This window comes from Dipteris shenzhenensis, chromosome 5 (assembly GCF_047967505.1).
Source record: "Dipteris shenzhenensis isolate YYH24624 ecotype China chromosome 5, Dip_SZ_1.0, whole genome shotgun sequence".
Lineage (NCBI taxonomy): Eukaryota > Viridiplantae > Streptophyta > Polypodiopsida > Gleicheniales > Dipteridaceae > Dipteris > Dipteris shenzhenensis.
The window spans coordinates 57515694-57530633 of NC_141600.1; the positions used below are offsets into that span (position 1 = coordinate 57515694).

A 14940-nucleotide genomic window follows, 5' to 3' on the forward strand; every position below is an offset into this window, starting at 1 on the left:
TGATGAAGGATTTCTCAAGCAAAATTCCTTTAATCAACACCACACACATACATACTTTTTTTGTTAAGCAGATATTTCATTTAGAAGAATATACATTCATAGCTGTCCAAAAGGGAATAGCTACTACTCAAAACTAGAAGCAGTAATAAAACACTTCTAACTAGGCCAGAGGAAGGTCTCCAAAAGAATGAGCATCCCAGAGAGACTGATACAAAGACAATAGAAAATCTTAGGATGTTTTTCAAACAACCAAAATTGCTTGCCAAACAAAATCCAGAAAAAACGAGCATGAAGACCCGTAGCCAGTCTGAAGAGAAAATCACAAGCAGGAGGACACATACAAATGCATCCACTGATAAACACAAAGAGAGACACTCTCTTTCCCTCTTATAGTCACATAGCACTGCAACACTCAACGTAGGAGATAGCAAAGAGTCCACATATTTCACAATTGCAATGGAAGGAAGGAGGAGTTTCACTCAGCTCTGTACGTAAATGCTCTCTGTAGTAGGGAGCTTGGGGAATCCATGTGAAAACCTTATCTCTGGAGTTAATACCCCGCTAAGTCTATCTTTTTCCTACTTTACATCTAGGGATACCATGTGCCCGCCTCTTTCTTGAGGTTAGTGGCTTCATTAATCTCAACTTTACAACAATGTACCATGGCTCTTGTTTGAGCATGCACGCTCCTGCATCGAACTCTTTTTGTTTGAAAGATTTCAATCTCCTGATTGGAGATACATTACTGTAAACAAGCTAGCTCGTTTCTTCAGCCTAGCTTTTCCCTTTCTCCTCTGATGTTTTTTGTACAAGAAGGGAAAATTTTCCTTGAGCTCCTCTTTAGATATCTAGGTGCCTTCATTGATATCTTTGTCTATCGATTTGATTAAGTACTTTACGTACTCTTTTCTCCTTATCTTCACACAATCTGCTCATTCATAATAAACTTTTGATTCACCCTCTTCAAGCCCATTTGTTGACATCGAGGGCTGTGGTGCAGGCCTTGTGAAGAATGGAATAGGAGAGGCCTAAATGGGGTTTGAGCAGGAGAGTGCCATGTGGCATAGGAGTTATCCCACAAATGATGGGTTGTAAAGAGGCCATAGGGAAGTGCCATACTTGTATTTGAAGGGGACCTTTGCTTTGGGGAATATCATCTTTACTTGAGCCTTAATCTATTTGAGTCTTGGAATTATTTTTTATTGGTTCGTGCTTTGTAGTTTCCTTACCCCAAGGCCTAGGATAATTTGGTGTTTTTCTTGGGAGAGGTTGAGTTCTTACTCCCCCTCCTTGGATCGTGGCAGACCTCCTCATGCATCTTGGTCAATCTTATCCTCCTCCTCTACCTCTCCACCTCAGCCTTCTATTCTCACCTTATCCTCTCATCTCTCCTCTCCACACTCTTTCTCGTGCTTTCTCCCTTCCCTCTGAAAGCCCAGCATTGGTGGCGAGCATACTAGGTGATGCTGCAGCAGAGGGTGGGTAGGAGCAGCCGCCCCTCCCCCCCTGGTGCACCTGGTATGGCCAAGCAGAGGCTATGGAATCTTCGTGAAGATTTCAGATTCATAGATCAATCCTCTACTCATTGACACCGAGTACACATCCTTTCAACTTGCCATAGACTACTTGACATACGTAGTTGCTCTCCGATTCAATGCCAGATGGGATAGTCTAGTACATGGCATTGTGCAAGCCTAGCTCAGAGATGATTTTCCTTGCTTGACTCTTGCAGGATCCCTAAAAGAGCCCTCTCTGATCCACCCATGCATTGAGACTCATAATTCCTACAACGCTAGTGCAATGTTAAAGCTTAAATGTGCTACATCCAGCTAGGAATCAACGATTCTCACCATGCACAACTTTGATTTAGGGATGGCTGCTATTTCGAATACTATGGAGCTAGGCTTGACAAAGGGTCACAAGTGATTGAATGGAATGGCAGAGTGTTTGTTGCTAGCTTTGGTGCGTGATTTATTTGTCCTTGTGGCTCATGTCTAATTAGTAGAACCAAAGAGAATAGAAGGATGCTTCGTAACTCTGATGTAAGGCAAGAGCACCCCACTTGTGGTGGTGATGCTTTTGTAGCAATAGATCTAGGCTAGCAACACCCCTTTGGATGACACCGGAGTAGCGGGAGGAAGGGCGTGGGCTGCCCCCCTATGGTGTGCAGGAGCGGACAGCAACCAACTCTCTCTCTCTCTCTCAAAGTGTCTCTTGGCTGGAAGGTAGTCTATGCATGGGTTGGAGATGATCCTTGCGGCAAAGGAGGCATTGCTCCCTGGGCTGGAATCACTTGCTCTCCTTCGAATCAGGGCGAGCATCGTGTTATCACAGAACTGCTCCATATATCCAGTAACTTGGTGGCTCTCTGATGAGATGTGAGGAGCTCTCGTATCTGTGTTTGTTGAGCAGTCTCTCGATGCGGTGGTCTCCTTGATCTCTGTATCTGATGGGCTACGTCAAGGGTGACGCCTTGTCTTTGGCAGTCACCTCTGAGGAGGGCTGAAATAGACCGGACCTCGATCCCTCTCCTGCTAGCCTCTCCCGCTCAGCCTCTCCCACCTCTCCTGCTATCCTCCTCCGCTCAGCCCCTCTCTCTCTCCCGCTAGCCCCTCCGCTCAGCCTCTCCGCCTCAGCCTCCCCCAACCGCCGCCAACAGCAGCACCACCACAACAGCAGCCAGCAGTCGCCGCCACCAGAAGCCACTGTCCGCCTCAACAAGGGAAACGTAACCCCAGGGTTTGGGCTGAGCCCCAAAACCCAACCCTGGGGGTTAGTTATAGCAAGGGGCGCCTGAAGATATGCAGGCCACTATGGATGGGGATGCCAAGACACCTGTGGCCTCCCCCAAGATCAAGACACTTGTCTCGACCCCGACAAAAGCACTATATTCCTCCGTTGCAGCTCTCCCCTCGCCTCCCCCCTATGTGTTTGCAAAGAGACCGTCCCCATATGCAAAGAACTATCTATAGCAGAAGAGAATGGTAAGCATGATAGACCCACAAGAGCATATTTATTACTTACAACAGGAAATCCGTGAGCTCAAGCTCAGACTTGCAGCTTTAGAGAGGAAAACAGATGCATGGGAAGCACAAGGAAAACAGGAAATTATTCATGAGGTACTGCAGATACACAATACAGCAGCACCTACACCACAGATGGTGACTAAAGTCCAGGTTCTGGTCACAAACAGTAAAACAGGAAATTACAGCAACACTGGACACTAAAGTTAACACATCGGATGTGTATGAAGAAGTACAAGAACAGGAAAAGAGGGTGGCTAATACACGACTCGTACGCATAGGGGGGCTACCACAGGGCTGGTTCGAAGGAACTCAAAAGGAAAAACTGGAAATTATCATCGAAAGAACCCCACAACTAGAATGGGATGCTGAAGATGTAATAGGTGTCTTACAGGAGGGGACACAAGCCAAAGTATGCTTTCAGAACAAGATTAAAAGAAGCAAGATTCTTAAGCAAACCAATAAGCTGAAAGGCACTAAAATATGGATAGTGGAGGAGCTCACCCCAACTCAGCTCAAAATGAAGGCCACTGAATTGGCTAAAAGGATGCTTGAAAGGAAGGAAAATGGGCTGTTTACAGAGATGGAAAAGCACTTATAAGAGACTTCAAATCCAAGCCTAAAGACTCTCAGTCTTAAACTGATGTAATGCAGGCCGATTATTGTTGGTAGTAGACTGTTGTTAACCTATAATAACTTTGTGAGTGCTATATACACTCACAAGAGACTCTCAGTCTATAACTGATGTTTTGGTGTTCACCTTTTGGTGTGTGTTTGTCCCATAGGCCCGTGAGGCCTCCCGAGGACATTAATATCTCTCTCTCTCTCTCTCTCTCTCTCTCTCTCTCTTGTTGGCCTCCCGTCGCCCGTCGCCTCTCCCTCCCGTTGCCCGTTGCCTAGCCCCTCAGCCCCCCCCGTATAAGCCGTGCAGCCATTGCCGTACAGGCCGTACAACCACCTTCAACCTTCATTGTACAGCCGCCACCGCCGTCCATACAGCAGCAGAGCAGCCTTTTTGTCTAGGTCGTCCAGAGAAGAGCAGAGCAGAAGGGGAGAGATCTAATACACCTCAAACTTGGCTGATCCCCCGGCCCAGTTTGAGGGGTTAGCTTCAACTAAGGGGTCCATAGATTGCACATGCTACTGTTATGGAGTCCACCTCTTTCCCTAAGATGAAGCAGTTCGCCACCACACCAGTTAGCAAGCCCTTGTACGCTGATATTGCAGCCTCATCAGCGAAACCCAGCCTGTATGCACTATACTTCAAGCGAAGGATTGGATCAGACCCGTAGGAGCAAATCTATTATCTATAGCAGGAAGTAAGAGAGCTCAGGCTTATGGTAGCAGCTCTTGGGAAGAAAGTGAAGGAGATGAAAAATAATGGTAAGTAGGAGATCATTGCTGAAGTTCTACAAAAATGCAGCTCATCTCCACCAACACCAACACTTGCTTGGACGGTCGAAGAGATGATTATCAGTCAGTTCAGCCAAGAGAGATGTGGCTATTATAGCCAACAACAAAATCCACAAAGCAAATCTTTACACAGAGGTAAAAGAGCAGGAAGACATAGCAAAAAATAAGAAAATATTGCACATTGGGGGGCTTCCAGAGGATTGCCTTGGCTTCCGGTTGATTATTTACTGAGGGATACATAGAAGAAGAAAAGCTCACGTGTCTCAAGAAGGAGATACCACAGATAGAATGGGATGAATTGCATCTCTCGAAAGGGAACACTAGTACAAGTTTATTTCACAGAGAGGGCAGGAAGAACCAAGATTCTCCGACAGACAAACAAGCAGAAAGGTATATGGATATGGATATCTGAGGAGCTCACTCCGACTCAGCTCAAACAAAGAAATGTTGAACTTGCTAAAGTGAAGGATGCAAAGCTGGAAAATGGGCAGTCTATCGTGATGGACAAGCCTTGATTTGTGATTTCAAATCTAAACCCAAAGACTCTCATTCTTAAACTGATGTTACTAAAGCCATTTGTCTAAGATAGAGTTAGTAGCTAGTTATGCATCTAAATAATTGGGGCTGAGTTGCCTTGAGCACTCCCTCAACTCTCTAGATACCCAGATGTTTGCAACTTTTTTGGTGTGTACCTTATCCCATAGACCAGTGAGGTCTCCCGCGGGTGTTAATAGATCTCTCTCTCTCTCTCTCTCTCTCTCTCTCTCTCTCTCTCTCTCTCCTGCTCGCTCCATCTCTCTCTCCAGCTCGCTGCCTCTCCACTCCTGCACCCTGCTCCGCTCCACCCCGCCAGCCACTCAGCCCACCCTCAGCTCACCCCACCACCCTTAGCGCCTACCTATAGCCCTAAAGCCTAACGTACATCCTAGCGCCTAGCCTAGACCCACCCTGCCAGCTTTACGCCTAACTACACCCTAGCCTCCTAGCCCTGCTCGACGACTGCGCAGGAGCCCTACTGTGCACGCCACAAAGCGAGCTTGGAGGCGACCAATGTGGCCCTATTGGCTGAGAAAGCACATGTGGACAAAACACTAGTTGAGATTAGGAAACAAGGTGGGAAGATACAAGAAGAATGAAGGAGAAGGCCAAGAAAGAAGAATGGGAGAAGGAGAGAGCGAAATGGGAAAATGAGAAGACCAAGCTACAAGACAAAGTACACACATTGGAGACTGAGCTACAACAAATGAAGGGCAAGCAATACCATCAGATGGAGGCAAAAAAGTTATGGATAAGCTCAAAGCAGAAAATGCAGCTCTTAAGAAAGAGATGGAGGCCATGCAGACGACCATGAATGGTAAACATGCCGAGTTCGCACAACAGCTCAACAAGGGGAAAGAAATGATGCTTGAATGAACAGGAGTTGTTAAAAAGGGAGCAGTAGCTCCCAAAAAAGAGCTCATTTATGAGACACTAGAAGAAGAGAAACGGTCCCGTAAAGCAATGAATGTCCTATTTAGAGGCTTCATAACAGGAGACACCCCAATGACAGATGCTCAAGCCTTATTTGCCAAGATGGGAGTCAACTTTACATGCGAGGCAGCTTGGAGAGTAGGGAAGACGGAGATACCAACAAGACCCTTAGTGCTGAATCTCTGGACTACAATACATAGGTCCAACCTCATGAGCATGCGAGCATCCTTAAAGAGGACCAAAATCTACTTGGATGATGACCTCAGCCTTCTACAGCAAGAACATAGAAGGGAAGGCATGACACGGGTAATGGCAGCAAGGGAAGTAGGGAAATGGGCTGCCTATAGGGATGGCAAAGTGATTATCCAGGAAAGAGTTGACCGAGGGGATAAGGGAGAAGGGGAGAAGGAAGAAGGGAGCTATGACGGTGTCAGATCCGGGAGCAGAGTGCACAAAACAAGCTGAGTATGGCTGTATGGAACTGTAATGGTACCCTTTGGTCCCGACCCAGGTGGCTTCTCGCGGAGACATACACAAAAGGAGACATCATCTTCTAAATTGAGACACATGAGAGACCAAAGAGAGGGCTGCCCACAATGACAGGATACACTTGGGAGTCAGCTCATAGGAGAGAACTGAGGAGAGATAGTGGAGTACGAGGCTTTGGAGACGTAGCTATCCTTTTCAAGACACACTTGAGATCACTCATATCTGTGGCACGAAGAGAGGAACCATGTCATATGTGGATACGATTCCAGCTGCTAGATGCCCGACCGATCTTCATTACAGTATGCTACTTCCCTCCAAACATGTCATCATATGCTCAGGACACCGCCCTTATGAGACGATACATGATGATATCATAGGGTTCTCTAGACAGGGAGACACCCTCCTTCTGGGGGATTTCAATGCAAGGACAAGGGATAGGCAAGTGGGCTTACTCGACTTCACATATGAGAGAGACCCCCACATGATGCAGGAGTTAGATGCAGCAGAGCTTGGGATTGGGAGACATTCTGCAGATACCTCACATGTGACAACATACGGGTGACATCTGCTTGAGCTGGGAGCTGTTCACGATCTCATCATCTACAATGGTCTTCAAAGATGGCCATCATCTGGGGAATTCACATGTTTCCCACATGGAGGCGGGACTAGCACAGTGGACTACCTACTAGGCCCATTGGCTTTTGTCTCACGGATACATGACCTCACATCAACCCCCTCCACTCGGAACCGACCATTCATATCTGGCCTTCGGTGTTCTTGCTACTACGCCAGTCACAAGAAGAGTTCCTACTGCAGCCCGTATCCAGATCCACTTTGACCGTGCCCTTGATCCAGTGTATGTGAGTCACTTAGCCAAAAAAATTCCGGTCCTACTGGAGGGTGATTTAGACCTCGCCCACGCTTTAGCCACCCTTGTCATAGTGATACAGAATGCTGCCACTAGATCCTTTCCTATGACCCGATCTGCACAGGTACGAGATGGGAAGATGCCTCAAAACCCCTGGTTTGATGATGAGTGCAGAGAGATGCAAGCCCACCTCATACAGGAGCGAGCCTTGGGTCAGTTGACGTCATATGAGGCACAGTGGATCTTTCAATGGTTGACACGCCGCAAGAGACGAGCCTTCCTCACACACAAGATGGATGAGATCGGCAAATCATTTCGAGGAGGAGACCCAACCAGTGGATGGGGACTTCTTTCGAAGGGGAAGCCACCCATCCCCATTACTGGGAGTATGGCACACTTATGCATGCTCCCTATATGATGTCCCGAGGTAGACACCGAGACATGTCCTCTATGCCCAAGCCCACTACCTGCCATCTATTCACTACGCAGAATGTGCCGGCTGCACTTTGCCGGCTCCACAACAAGAAAGCACAGGACCGTGAGGGCCCACAAACAGAGCATTTTACACATGGGCAGGAGGCTCTAGCCCCGATTCTTGCACAGACGTTTAACCTTGCAGTTTGTCATGGCTTCCCACCAGCATGGAGCACCACCACTATCGTACCGATACACAAAGCAGGAGACCTCATGGACACTGGGAAACTATTGCACCCTCATGATTGACCAATGTTTGAGGCGGGGTTCCTAACACTTTCAGAATTGTTACCAGAGGCCTAGGGCCACTGGTGCGAGGAGCAAGTAAGGGAGGGCCACTAGTGTCACCGATGGTGCATGTAGAACGATGTTGTCAACGACGGAACGCATGAGGAGAATGGTGTCACCAAAGGTGAGAGCGAAAGCAAGAGTGATGCAAGCCTAGCAAAATGAAGTTACAAGAGCCATCCTTCAACATGAACACAAGAGAACTCAAGCCACATGACACAGGGTCCGTTATACCAAGTGAAGGGGGATGAAGAGGGGAATACACGGGGTGAAGGAGAGCTATAGTTGCGAACAGAGATGGGAGGAAGCATATTATTCAGAGTAGAAGAGAAGTACACCAATAGGACACCACAACATTACACTAGGAGAGCTCCTCACTCCAAAACCTCCTTCACGCCCCGCCCGCCCGCACCTCCAACCCGACGCTGCTGCGCCCCCGACGACGACCCGTGCACCCCCGCCTCCAACCCGACACTGCCGCAATGCCGACTAGGGATTGGCGGATGTTACTTCGATGACTCCGCCAGCACCTTATGAGAAATCAAAGTTTTTGGGTTCCAGGGGGAGTATGGTCGCAAGGCTGAAACTTAAAAGAATGCCCCTTTCCCTCCTTTCCCCATCCCCTCTGCTCCCGTGGAGGGTCCCTTTCTCTAGCTGAAAATCTTATCCCCTCCTTCCCATTGGCAGTGGCTCTCGGTCTCTTAGCCATTCCACCCCTCGGACTCTTCATGGCTTCAACCACTTTTGACCCGCCAGCCTCCTCCCAATCGGTGATATGATTACCCTATGTGCACCTCTCTGTGCGCCGCTTAGCCCTCTTACTCCTTTGGTGTGTATTTATCTTCTCCATATGAGCTCCTGGTTGGCTGCCCCTCTGCACTTGACATGACTTAGGTGGATTCACGAGAGATCTCACCGTGGTACACAAGTGACCACGGTTATTTCTATCTCTAGTTGCCATAGTTGTCACCTGTTTGACATGGCAACATAGTTGTCACCTTGTTCGCTCACCGACATAGTTGTCATCTTGTCAGCTCACTGCTCGGTGACATAGTTGTCAATTGGTCAGCTCGGTGACATAGTTGTCACCTAGTCAGCTTGTTGACATAGTTGTCACCTGGTCAGAATGGCTTGAACTTGAATGCTTGAACTCGAATATCAGCAACAGATCCCCCACAACTATCATTCACCGTCCCACAAGGCTGTCCCATGAGTGAAGGAGAGTACAATGTTGCAATTTTTAAAAATTACAAGAGCTCGCGGTCCCATAGCACCAAACAAAATAAAACAATGTCTCATGGCGTGATAGTGGAAACTTAAACTGAAATAAAGTCAACCCTGACAACCTCAAACAGTAGGACCCGATACGCCACCATTGCAGCTATGATACCCTCTCCATATGCACATGCATACCTACGAGGAGGTCTGGACCGACCCATCATTGGGCACCATGAACAGATTTTTTATCTACAAGAACAAGTAAGAGAGTTAAAGATGCAAATGGCAGCGGATGCAGTTGCTAGAATTCAGGTTCTCGAAGGACCTGGCAAGCAGGCAATCATTAATGAGGTTGTAAAATCTTTCAAGGCTTCCCCCCCTACCCCCTACCTAGTCTCTACAATCAAAGATCTAGTTCACACTAAAGTACAGACCACTAAGAGGGAAGTGATTGTGGAGTTTGATGCAAAGGTAAATAAGGCTTATATTCAGGAAGAGATTAAAGAACATGCTAAGCTAGGCGTGAGAATGCTTTGAACAGAATAAGGAGACTCTTCCAAAGGATGGTACAAAGAGGAGGACTCTTTCAGGGACACCTCAGCACACGTCAAAGCAGCAACAATGCCTAACACAGATTGGACGGTTGATAAGTATGATGCTCTTGATGATGATGATGATGAACCCATAGCAACTCGTATCATACAGTCTAAAGTTCATGATATCATTACACTTAACTCACGAGATCTATGGGTCAAGCTTCTCCAACAATCCTACAAGTTGAAAGCAACTAAGATATAGATAGCCAAAGAACTTACACGAGCTCAGTTGAAAAATAAGGCAGTGGAATTAGCTAAGGTCAAAGATGCTAGGAATCATGGAAAATGGGTAGAATGCTGTGAGGGCATAGCACTCATTCAAGAGTTTAAATCCAAGCCAAAAGATTCTCAGTCTTAAATTGATGTATGGCCGATTCTGTTTTTTCCAAGTCGTAATTTAGGTATTCTAAATAATTGGAGCTGCTTTTTGCACTCCCTGGGAGCTGCCCTCCCTAAGCTAATGTACTAGTTGGTTTTCATGTTGTCCCATAGACCTCTTGGTCCCATGGGATGTTAATAGACTTTCTTTCTTTCTTTCCTTCTCGTGGTATGGGACCACAACAAATTCACATGGATGAGAACCTCATACCCTTTATAGGTAGAGGACAGGCGTACCCTCCTACAACAACGGGACATCGGCAACAACGAGGACTTTTAGTGGCGGTAGTTCGTGATGGTCTTTTGATAGGCCCTTCATGGATGCATCTGGGGCCTATTAGACTCAGACCACACTAAGACCCTGACCTAAACGATTTGGAAATGTAATGATAGTTATGGTTAGATCTAGGGACTTTTTTAGAAATCATATACATGACGAAGTATGGCTTTCTATATAGAGGCCTATTAGGGTGCAAAGCGCCCCTTGAGTGTAGTCGATGGATACACATGGGAAATAACATACCGGGACGAGACTCAAGAGACAAGTGGAGTTTGTGGATTGGGAGGAGAGGTGGTACTATACATATCATTTTATCTTGGTGCCCTGCATCAATCCACTTCCACTCCCATTGCTCGGGGTCCCAGTGCAAATACTTTATGGGACACCTCCATAGAGACAAATCCTCCATGCACTCAAGCGTGATCTGGGTTAGGATCTATATACCATCTTGAAGTCAAAAACATTGCTCCACATAAACTATAACCTTGCCAGCCTGAAAGGTAGCGTCCACAAGGATATCATTTGTAAACCTGGACAATTTGCCCCCAAAGTGAACATCGAAGACCTAGCCACCCCTATCTAAAGGTCAGAGTCCTATAAGCTGAAGTGGGATACTTAACCTTGTAGAGGCTCCTAGCCAAGTAGATTGATAGTAAGGCTTGTCCCCTTTTATCAAGCCCATCCAAGGGTATGGCTGCGTCAAAATGCTGAATTATACCTTACTTCTTTGAGGTGTCTTAGTATTTGGAGTTTACAATCATCTGGAAGATTTTAGGAGTCCTTCCAAGAACCCACAAATGATGCTAGACTTCTCTCCCATCTAGACGACTGCATATAATGAGAAGTACCAATTGGCCTTCCACAAACATCAAGTAAGTCATTGCAAATGACAAGCTACCTATCACTCTCTTCCCAAGAGGAAGGGGAAACTCGTCGAGTAGTACTCCTAAATCACCTAGTACTATCCATCACCCATAAAAGGAGAACAGGAATGCATGCATCCGAATGAAAAAAACCATTTCAAGGTCTTGTCCTGGAAAAATCCCCCTGACCGCTACCTTGCATAACAATGCCCTGCTCTGCAAGTTTGGAGCAATTACATCGAGGCCTTCTTCCCACATGAAGAGGATCAAGTCTCCCAAGACATCCTAGCCTTGGTGTCTGTTGAACCATTTAGTCCAATCCATAGCAAATTCCTCATAGGCCTTTTAAGCCGACTAGAATGGCACCAACAAGAGCAAATAAACCATGTTGTGGCCAATAGTACTTGGTTGACCACAACCACCTTGTCAAGTTTGGTTGAGCTCCAAAAAGGAGTTTCCTCCTGATACTCTCCAACATTGGAGCAATTGCTACAAATGAGAGATACCCACGCCGACTTGGTAACCCAAGTATCTGATGCACCTTCCATTAGTGCGTAGGTCTACGAATACCCCCTAGACCCTAGCCTTCTTCAAAAGCTTGTTACATTGGTACTAGAGCTTTGGCTTTGATACGGATCTGGGAGAGTGCTAACTAGAAAATCATGATCCCCCTCCCTCCTCTTGTGTGGCTGGTTACAGACCCAGAGTCAAGACTGATGTAACTAGATAGGAGGCATGCAAGGCTAGGCTAGATAGCAAACATAATGAAATGGAAATGGAAAGCAAAGGAAATGAAATGCTTAGAAAGAAATGAACAACCACAGGAAAGTACTTACATAACCAAAGAGGCTTGAGGCTTGATTGATTTGACAAGTGAAAGTACAATGCCTTTATAGGGTAGACACACACACACTCTAGTACCAAATGTATATGGGATAACTCCCAATTTGACACATGGCACTCCTAGATATAAAATAGTCTAGAAATCACTCTAGGACTCAATAAAACACACTAGAAGTCACTCAAATTGACTCCATTTCCTAACACATCCCCCATGGAGGAAAGGTGAGGGACTACTGGAATGGGACCAAGAACAGAACATGACAATGACAGGACTACTAATGTGTGCACCCTATGTAAGCAGAGGCTAAAGTCTGAGCGTGTTCAGAGATTGATCCAAGCACTCTCATGGCATGAGACTCAACATGCTCAGAGGTTCATGTCTTAGCATGGCTACATGACCAACTCATAGGTCTAGGGAATACACCAACATCCTGGAGACCTATCAAAGCCAATACATAGCTCCCACAGCACATTCCCCTCCTAGCTCCAGGGACTAATTAGGGACATGGAGCCACACATCATAGATATGAAAAGCAATACATCATTTTAGGAGGACCATTCAAGGCAGAGAACCTTTATTGACCCAACACACATCATTATTTCATTCGTTTTTGGGAAACAACCCAGGGCAGGGTACCCAAATACATCAATCTCGAAAATATACTCATCATCCTCGCCTACCTCTAGAGGAGGAGAGAGATTGCGGACTTCAGCGGTAAGTGTTTGTTATGGACTGTCATCCTCTTTGCTTTCATTGGTGGCATCCTGCACTAAGTGGACATGCTCCTTTGATTGTTGCTTTGCCAGCTTTTTTTTTTTTTCAAAAAAGAGACTTCTATTAAGTATTAAAGAAAACCGTTAGAGCAAGCTCCATACGGGAATACGGGATACACCATGCAATGCATGAAAAGCTCAAGAGCCAAAAAGAAAGGATTGGGGCTGATAGTGCCATCTCAATCCGGTAGCAACCTCGGAGAAAAAGGGAGAACCCCTCCAAACTCGAAGAAATACAGTCCTCCTAGAAGAGGCTACCCGTGAAGGGCCCTGCATGTTAGCCCACATGCTCCTCTGATTGTTGCTTTGCCAGCTTTTGAAAGCAACGATCTTCCAAATGGCCAAACTTGTTGCAGTAAATACATTTGAAGGTTTTGAACTTGCTTTTGCCTTTCAAAAAAAGTGACTGGTCTTCGTTAAGTCTTCTTATTGCAGTTGTGTTCTTGTTACGGTGGTCTTTCTCAAGGATAAGAGCCACCATGTCATCAAAGGTGGTCGTTGCAAGGTGAAGAACTTCAAGGGTGTTCTCAAAACGAGAAAGCTCTTCCATACTTCTTATGAGAACCTCCATTTTGTCCTTATCATCTGTTGGACATTTTAAACTGGATAGTTGTTGCACAAGCGATTGCAACGATCACAGAACTCATCATTATCCTCCATTTGCAATTTGAAACATTGTCATTCCAAAAACACTTTGGAGTTTGTAATTTTGTTACCGAAAAGGCTCTCCAGGCACTCCCAAATCTCCTTAGCAGTTTTCTTGAAGTCCACATGATGAACAAGTGAGTCAGCCAAGCATAGACCAATGATAGCAATGGACTTAGCATTTTGTTGCTTCCAAATCTTGCATTGTAGCTGATCAAGCGAGGCCTCATAGTCTTCCTCAACAACGTCCCAGACTCCTCCGCGCATAAGAAGAAGTTGCATCCTCGTTTGCCAGGTAGGAATCCCTCCCCTTTGAACTTTTCCACGAGCAATGAGGTGGAAGTAAGAGAATTCATTGTGGTGTGCAGCAGGCGACAGCTCCAAGGTGGAAAGAATTTGACATCAGGTGGAGCAGAATAGTGAGCTGTTTGAGCATGAGCAGCTGGAGCAACAAAGGGCTGAAATCTGAAGCGGAATCAGCAGCATGCTGGAGCAAGAAAGGGCCACAAGATCTGAGGCATAGGCAGCAGATTACGGGCAGCATTTACGGGCTGATTGAAGCGTGAATAGCAGTGGCATCAACAGCTGGAAACTGAGACGGAATCAGAGGCAGCAACTGGCGGGAATTTTGAGGCTGCTGGCGAGGGCAGTGTGAGCAGCAGAAATAGTCGTGAGCAGCAGCCACATGTCGATGTAGATCAGCAGTAGGCGAATTTGCAGCAGCTCCAACGGCTCCATGAAGAGGCTAAGGTAAAGGAAAAAGGAAGCTCTCCAAGAAGAAAGAGATGGGGAGAAAAGAGGGAATGGAAGGGAGCTCAAACATGGAGGGGAGGATGGCTTCCATTTGTGGGCTTCCCTTATCCTCTAGTTTGAGCATGGAGAAGGAAAGGTAGGAAAGGAGGCTCTGATACCCCATGATGGAAGTAGATAGGAGGCATGCTAGGCTAGGCTAGATACCAAACATAATGAAATGGAAATGGAAAGAAAAGGAAATGAAATGCTTAGAAAGAGATGAACAACCAAAGGAAAGTACTTACATAACCAAAGAAGCTTGAGGCTTGATTGGTTTGACAAGTGACAGTACAATGCCTTTATAGGATAGGCACACACACACTCTAAGTACCAAATGTATATGGGATAACTCCCAATATGACATGTGGCACTCCTAGATATAAAATAGTCTAGGACTCACTCTAGGACTCGATAAAACACACTAGAAGTCACTCAAATTGACTCCATTTCCTAACAAAGACCTTTAAGTGCACCCCTCTTTTAGAGGAGAAACTATTCTTTCACTCGAATGGTACAAGGTGTGCCG

General features: G+C 46.3%; 1 protein-coding gene across 3 annotated transcripts in view; it reads right to left on the reverse strand.

Annotated features, from left to right (window-relative positions):
• The window catches only part of LOC147902238 (uncharacterized), a 46635-nt gene that overhangs the window by 3426 nt on the left and 28269 nt on the right, over window positions 1–14940 (reverse strand). The window contains exon 1 of one of the 3 annotated variants that reach the window (XM_087374811.1): window positions 13694–14666. The exons of the other annotated variants lie outside the window; for them this stretch is intronic. Coding sequence (XP_087230937.1) covers window positions 13694–13978 — 285 coding nt within the window. The 5' untranslated portion in view covers window positions 13979–14666. Of the gene's footprint in view, window positions 1–13693; window positions 14667–14940 lie in introns of those variants that run through there. 3 annotated transcript variants of the gene reach the window in all.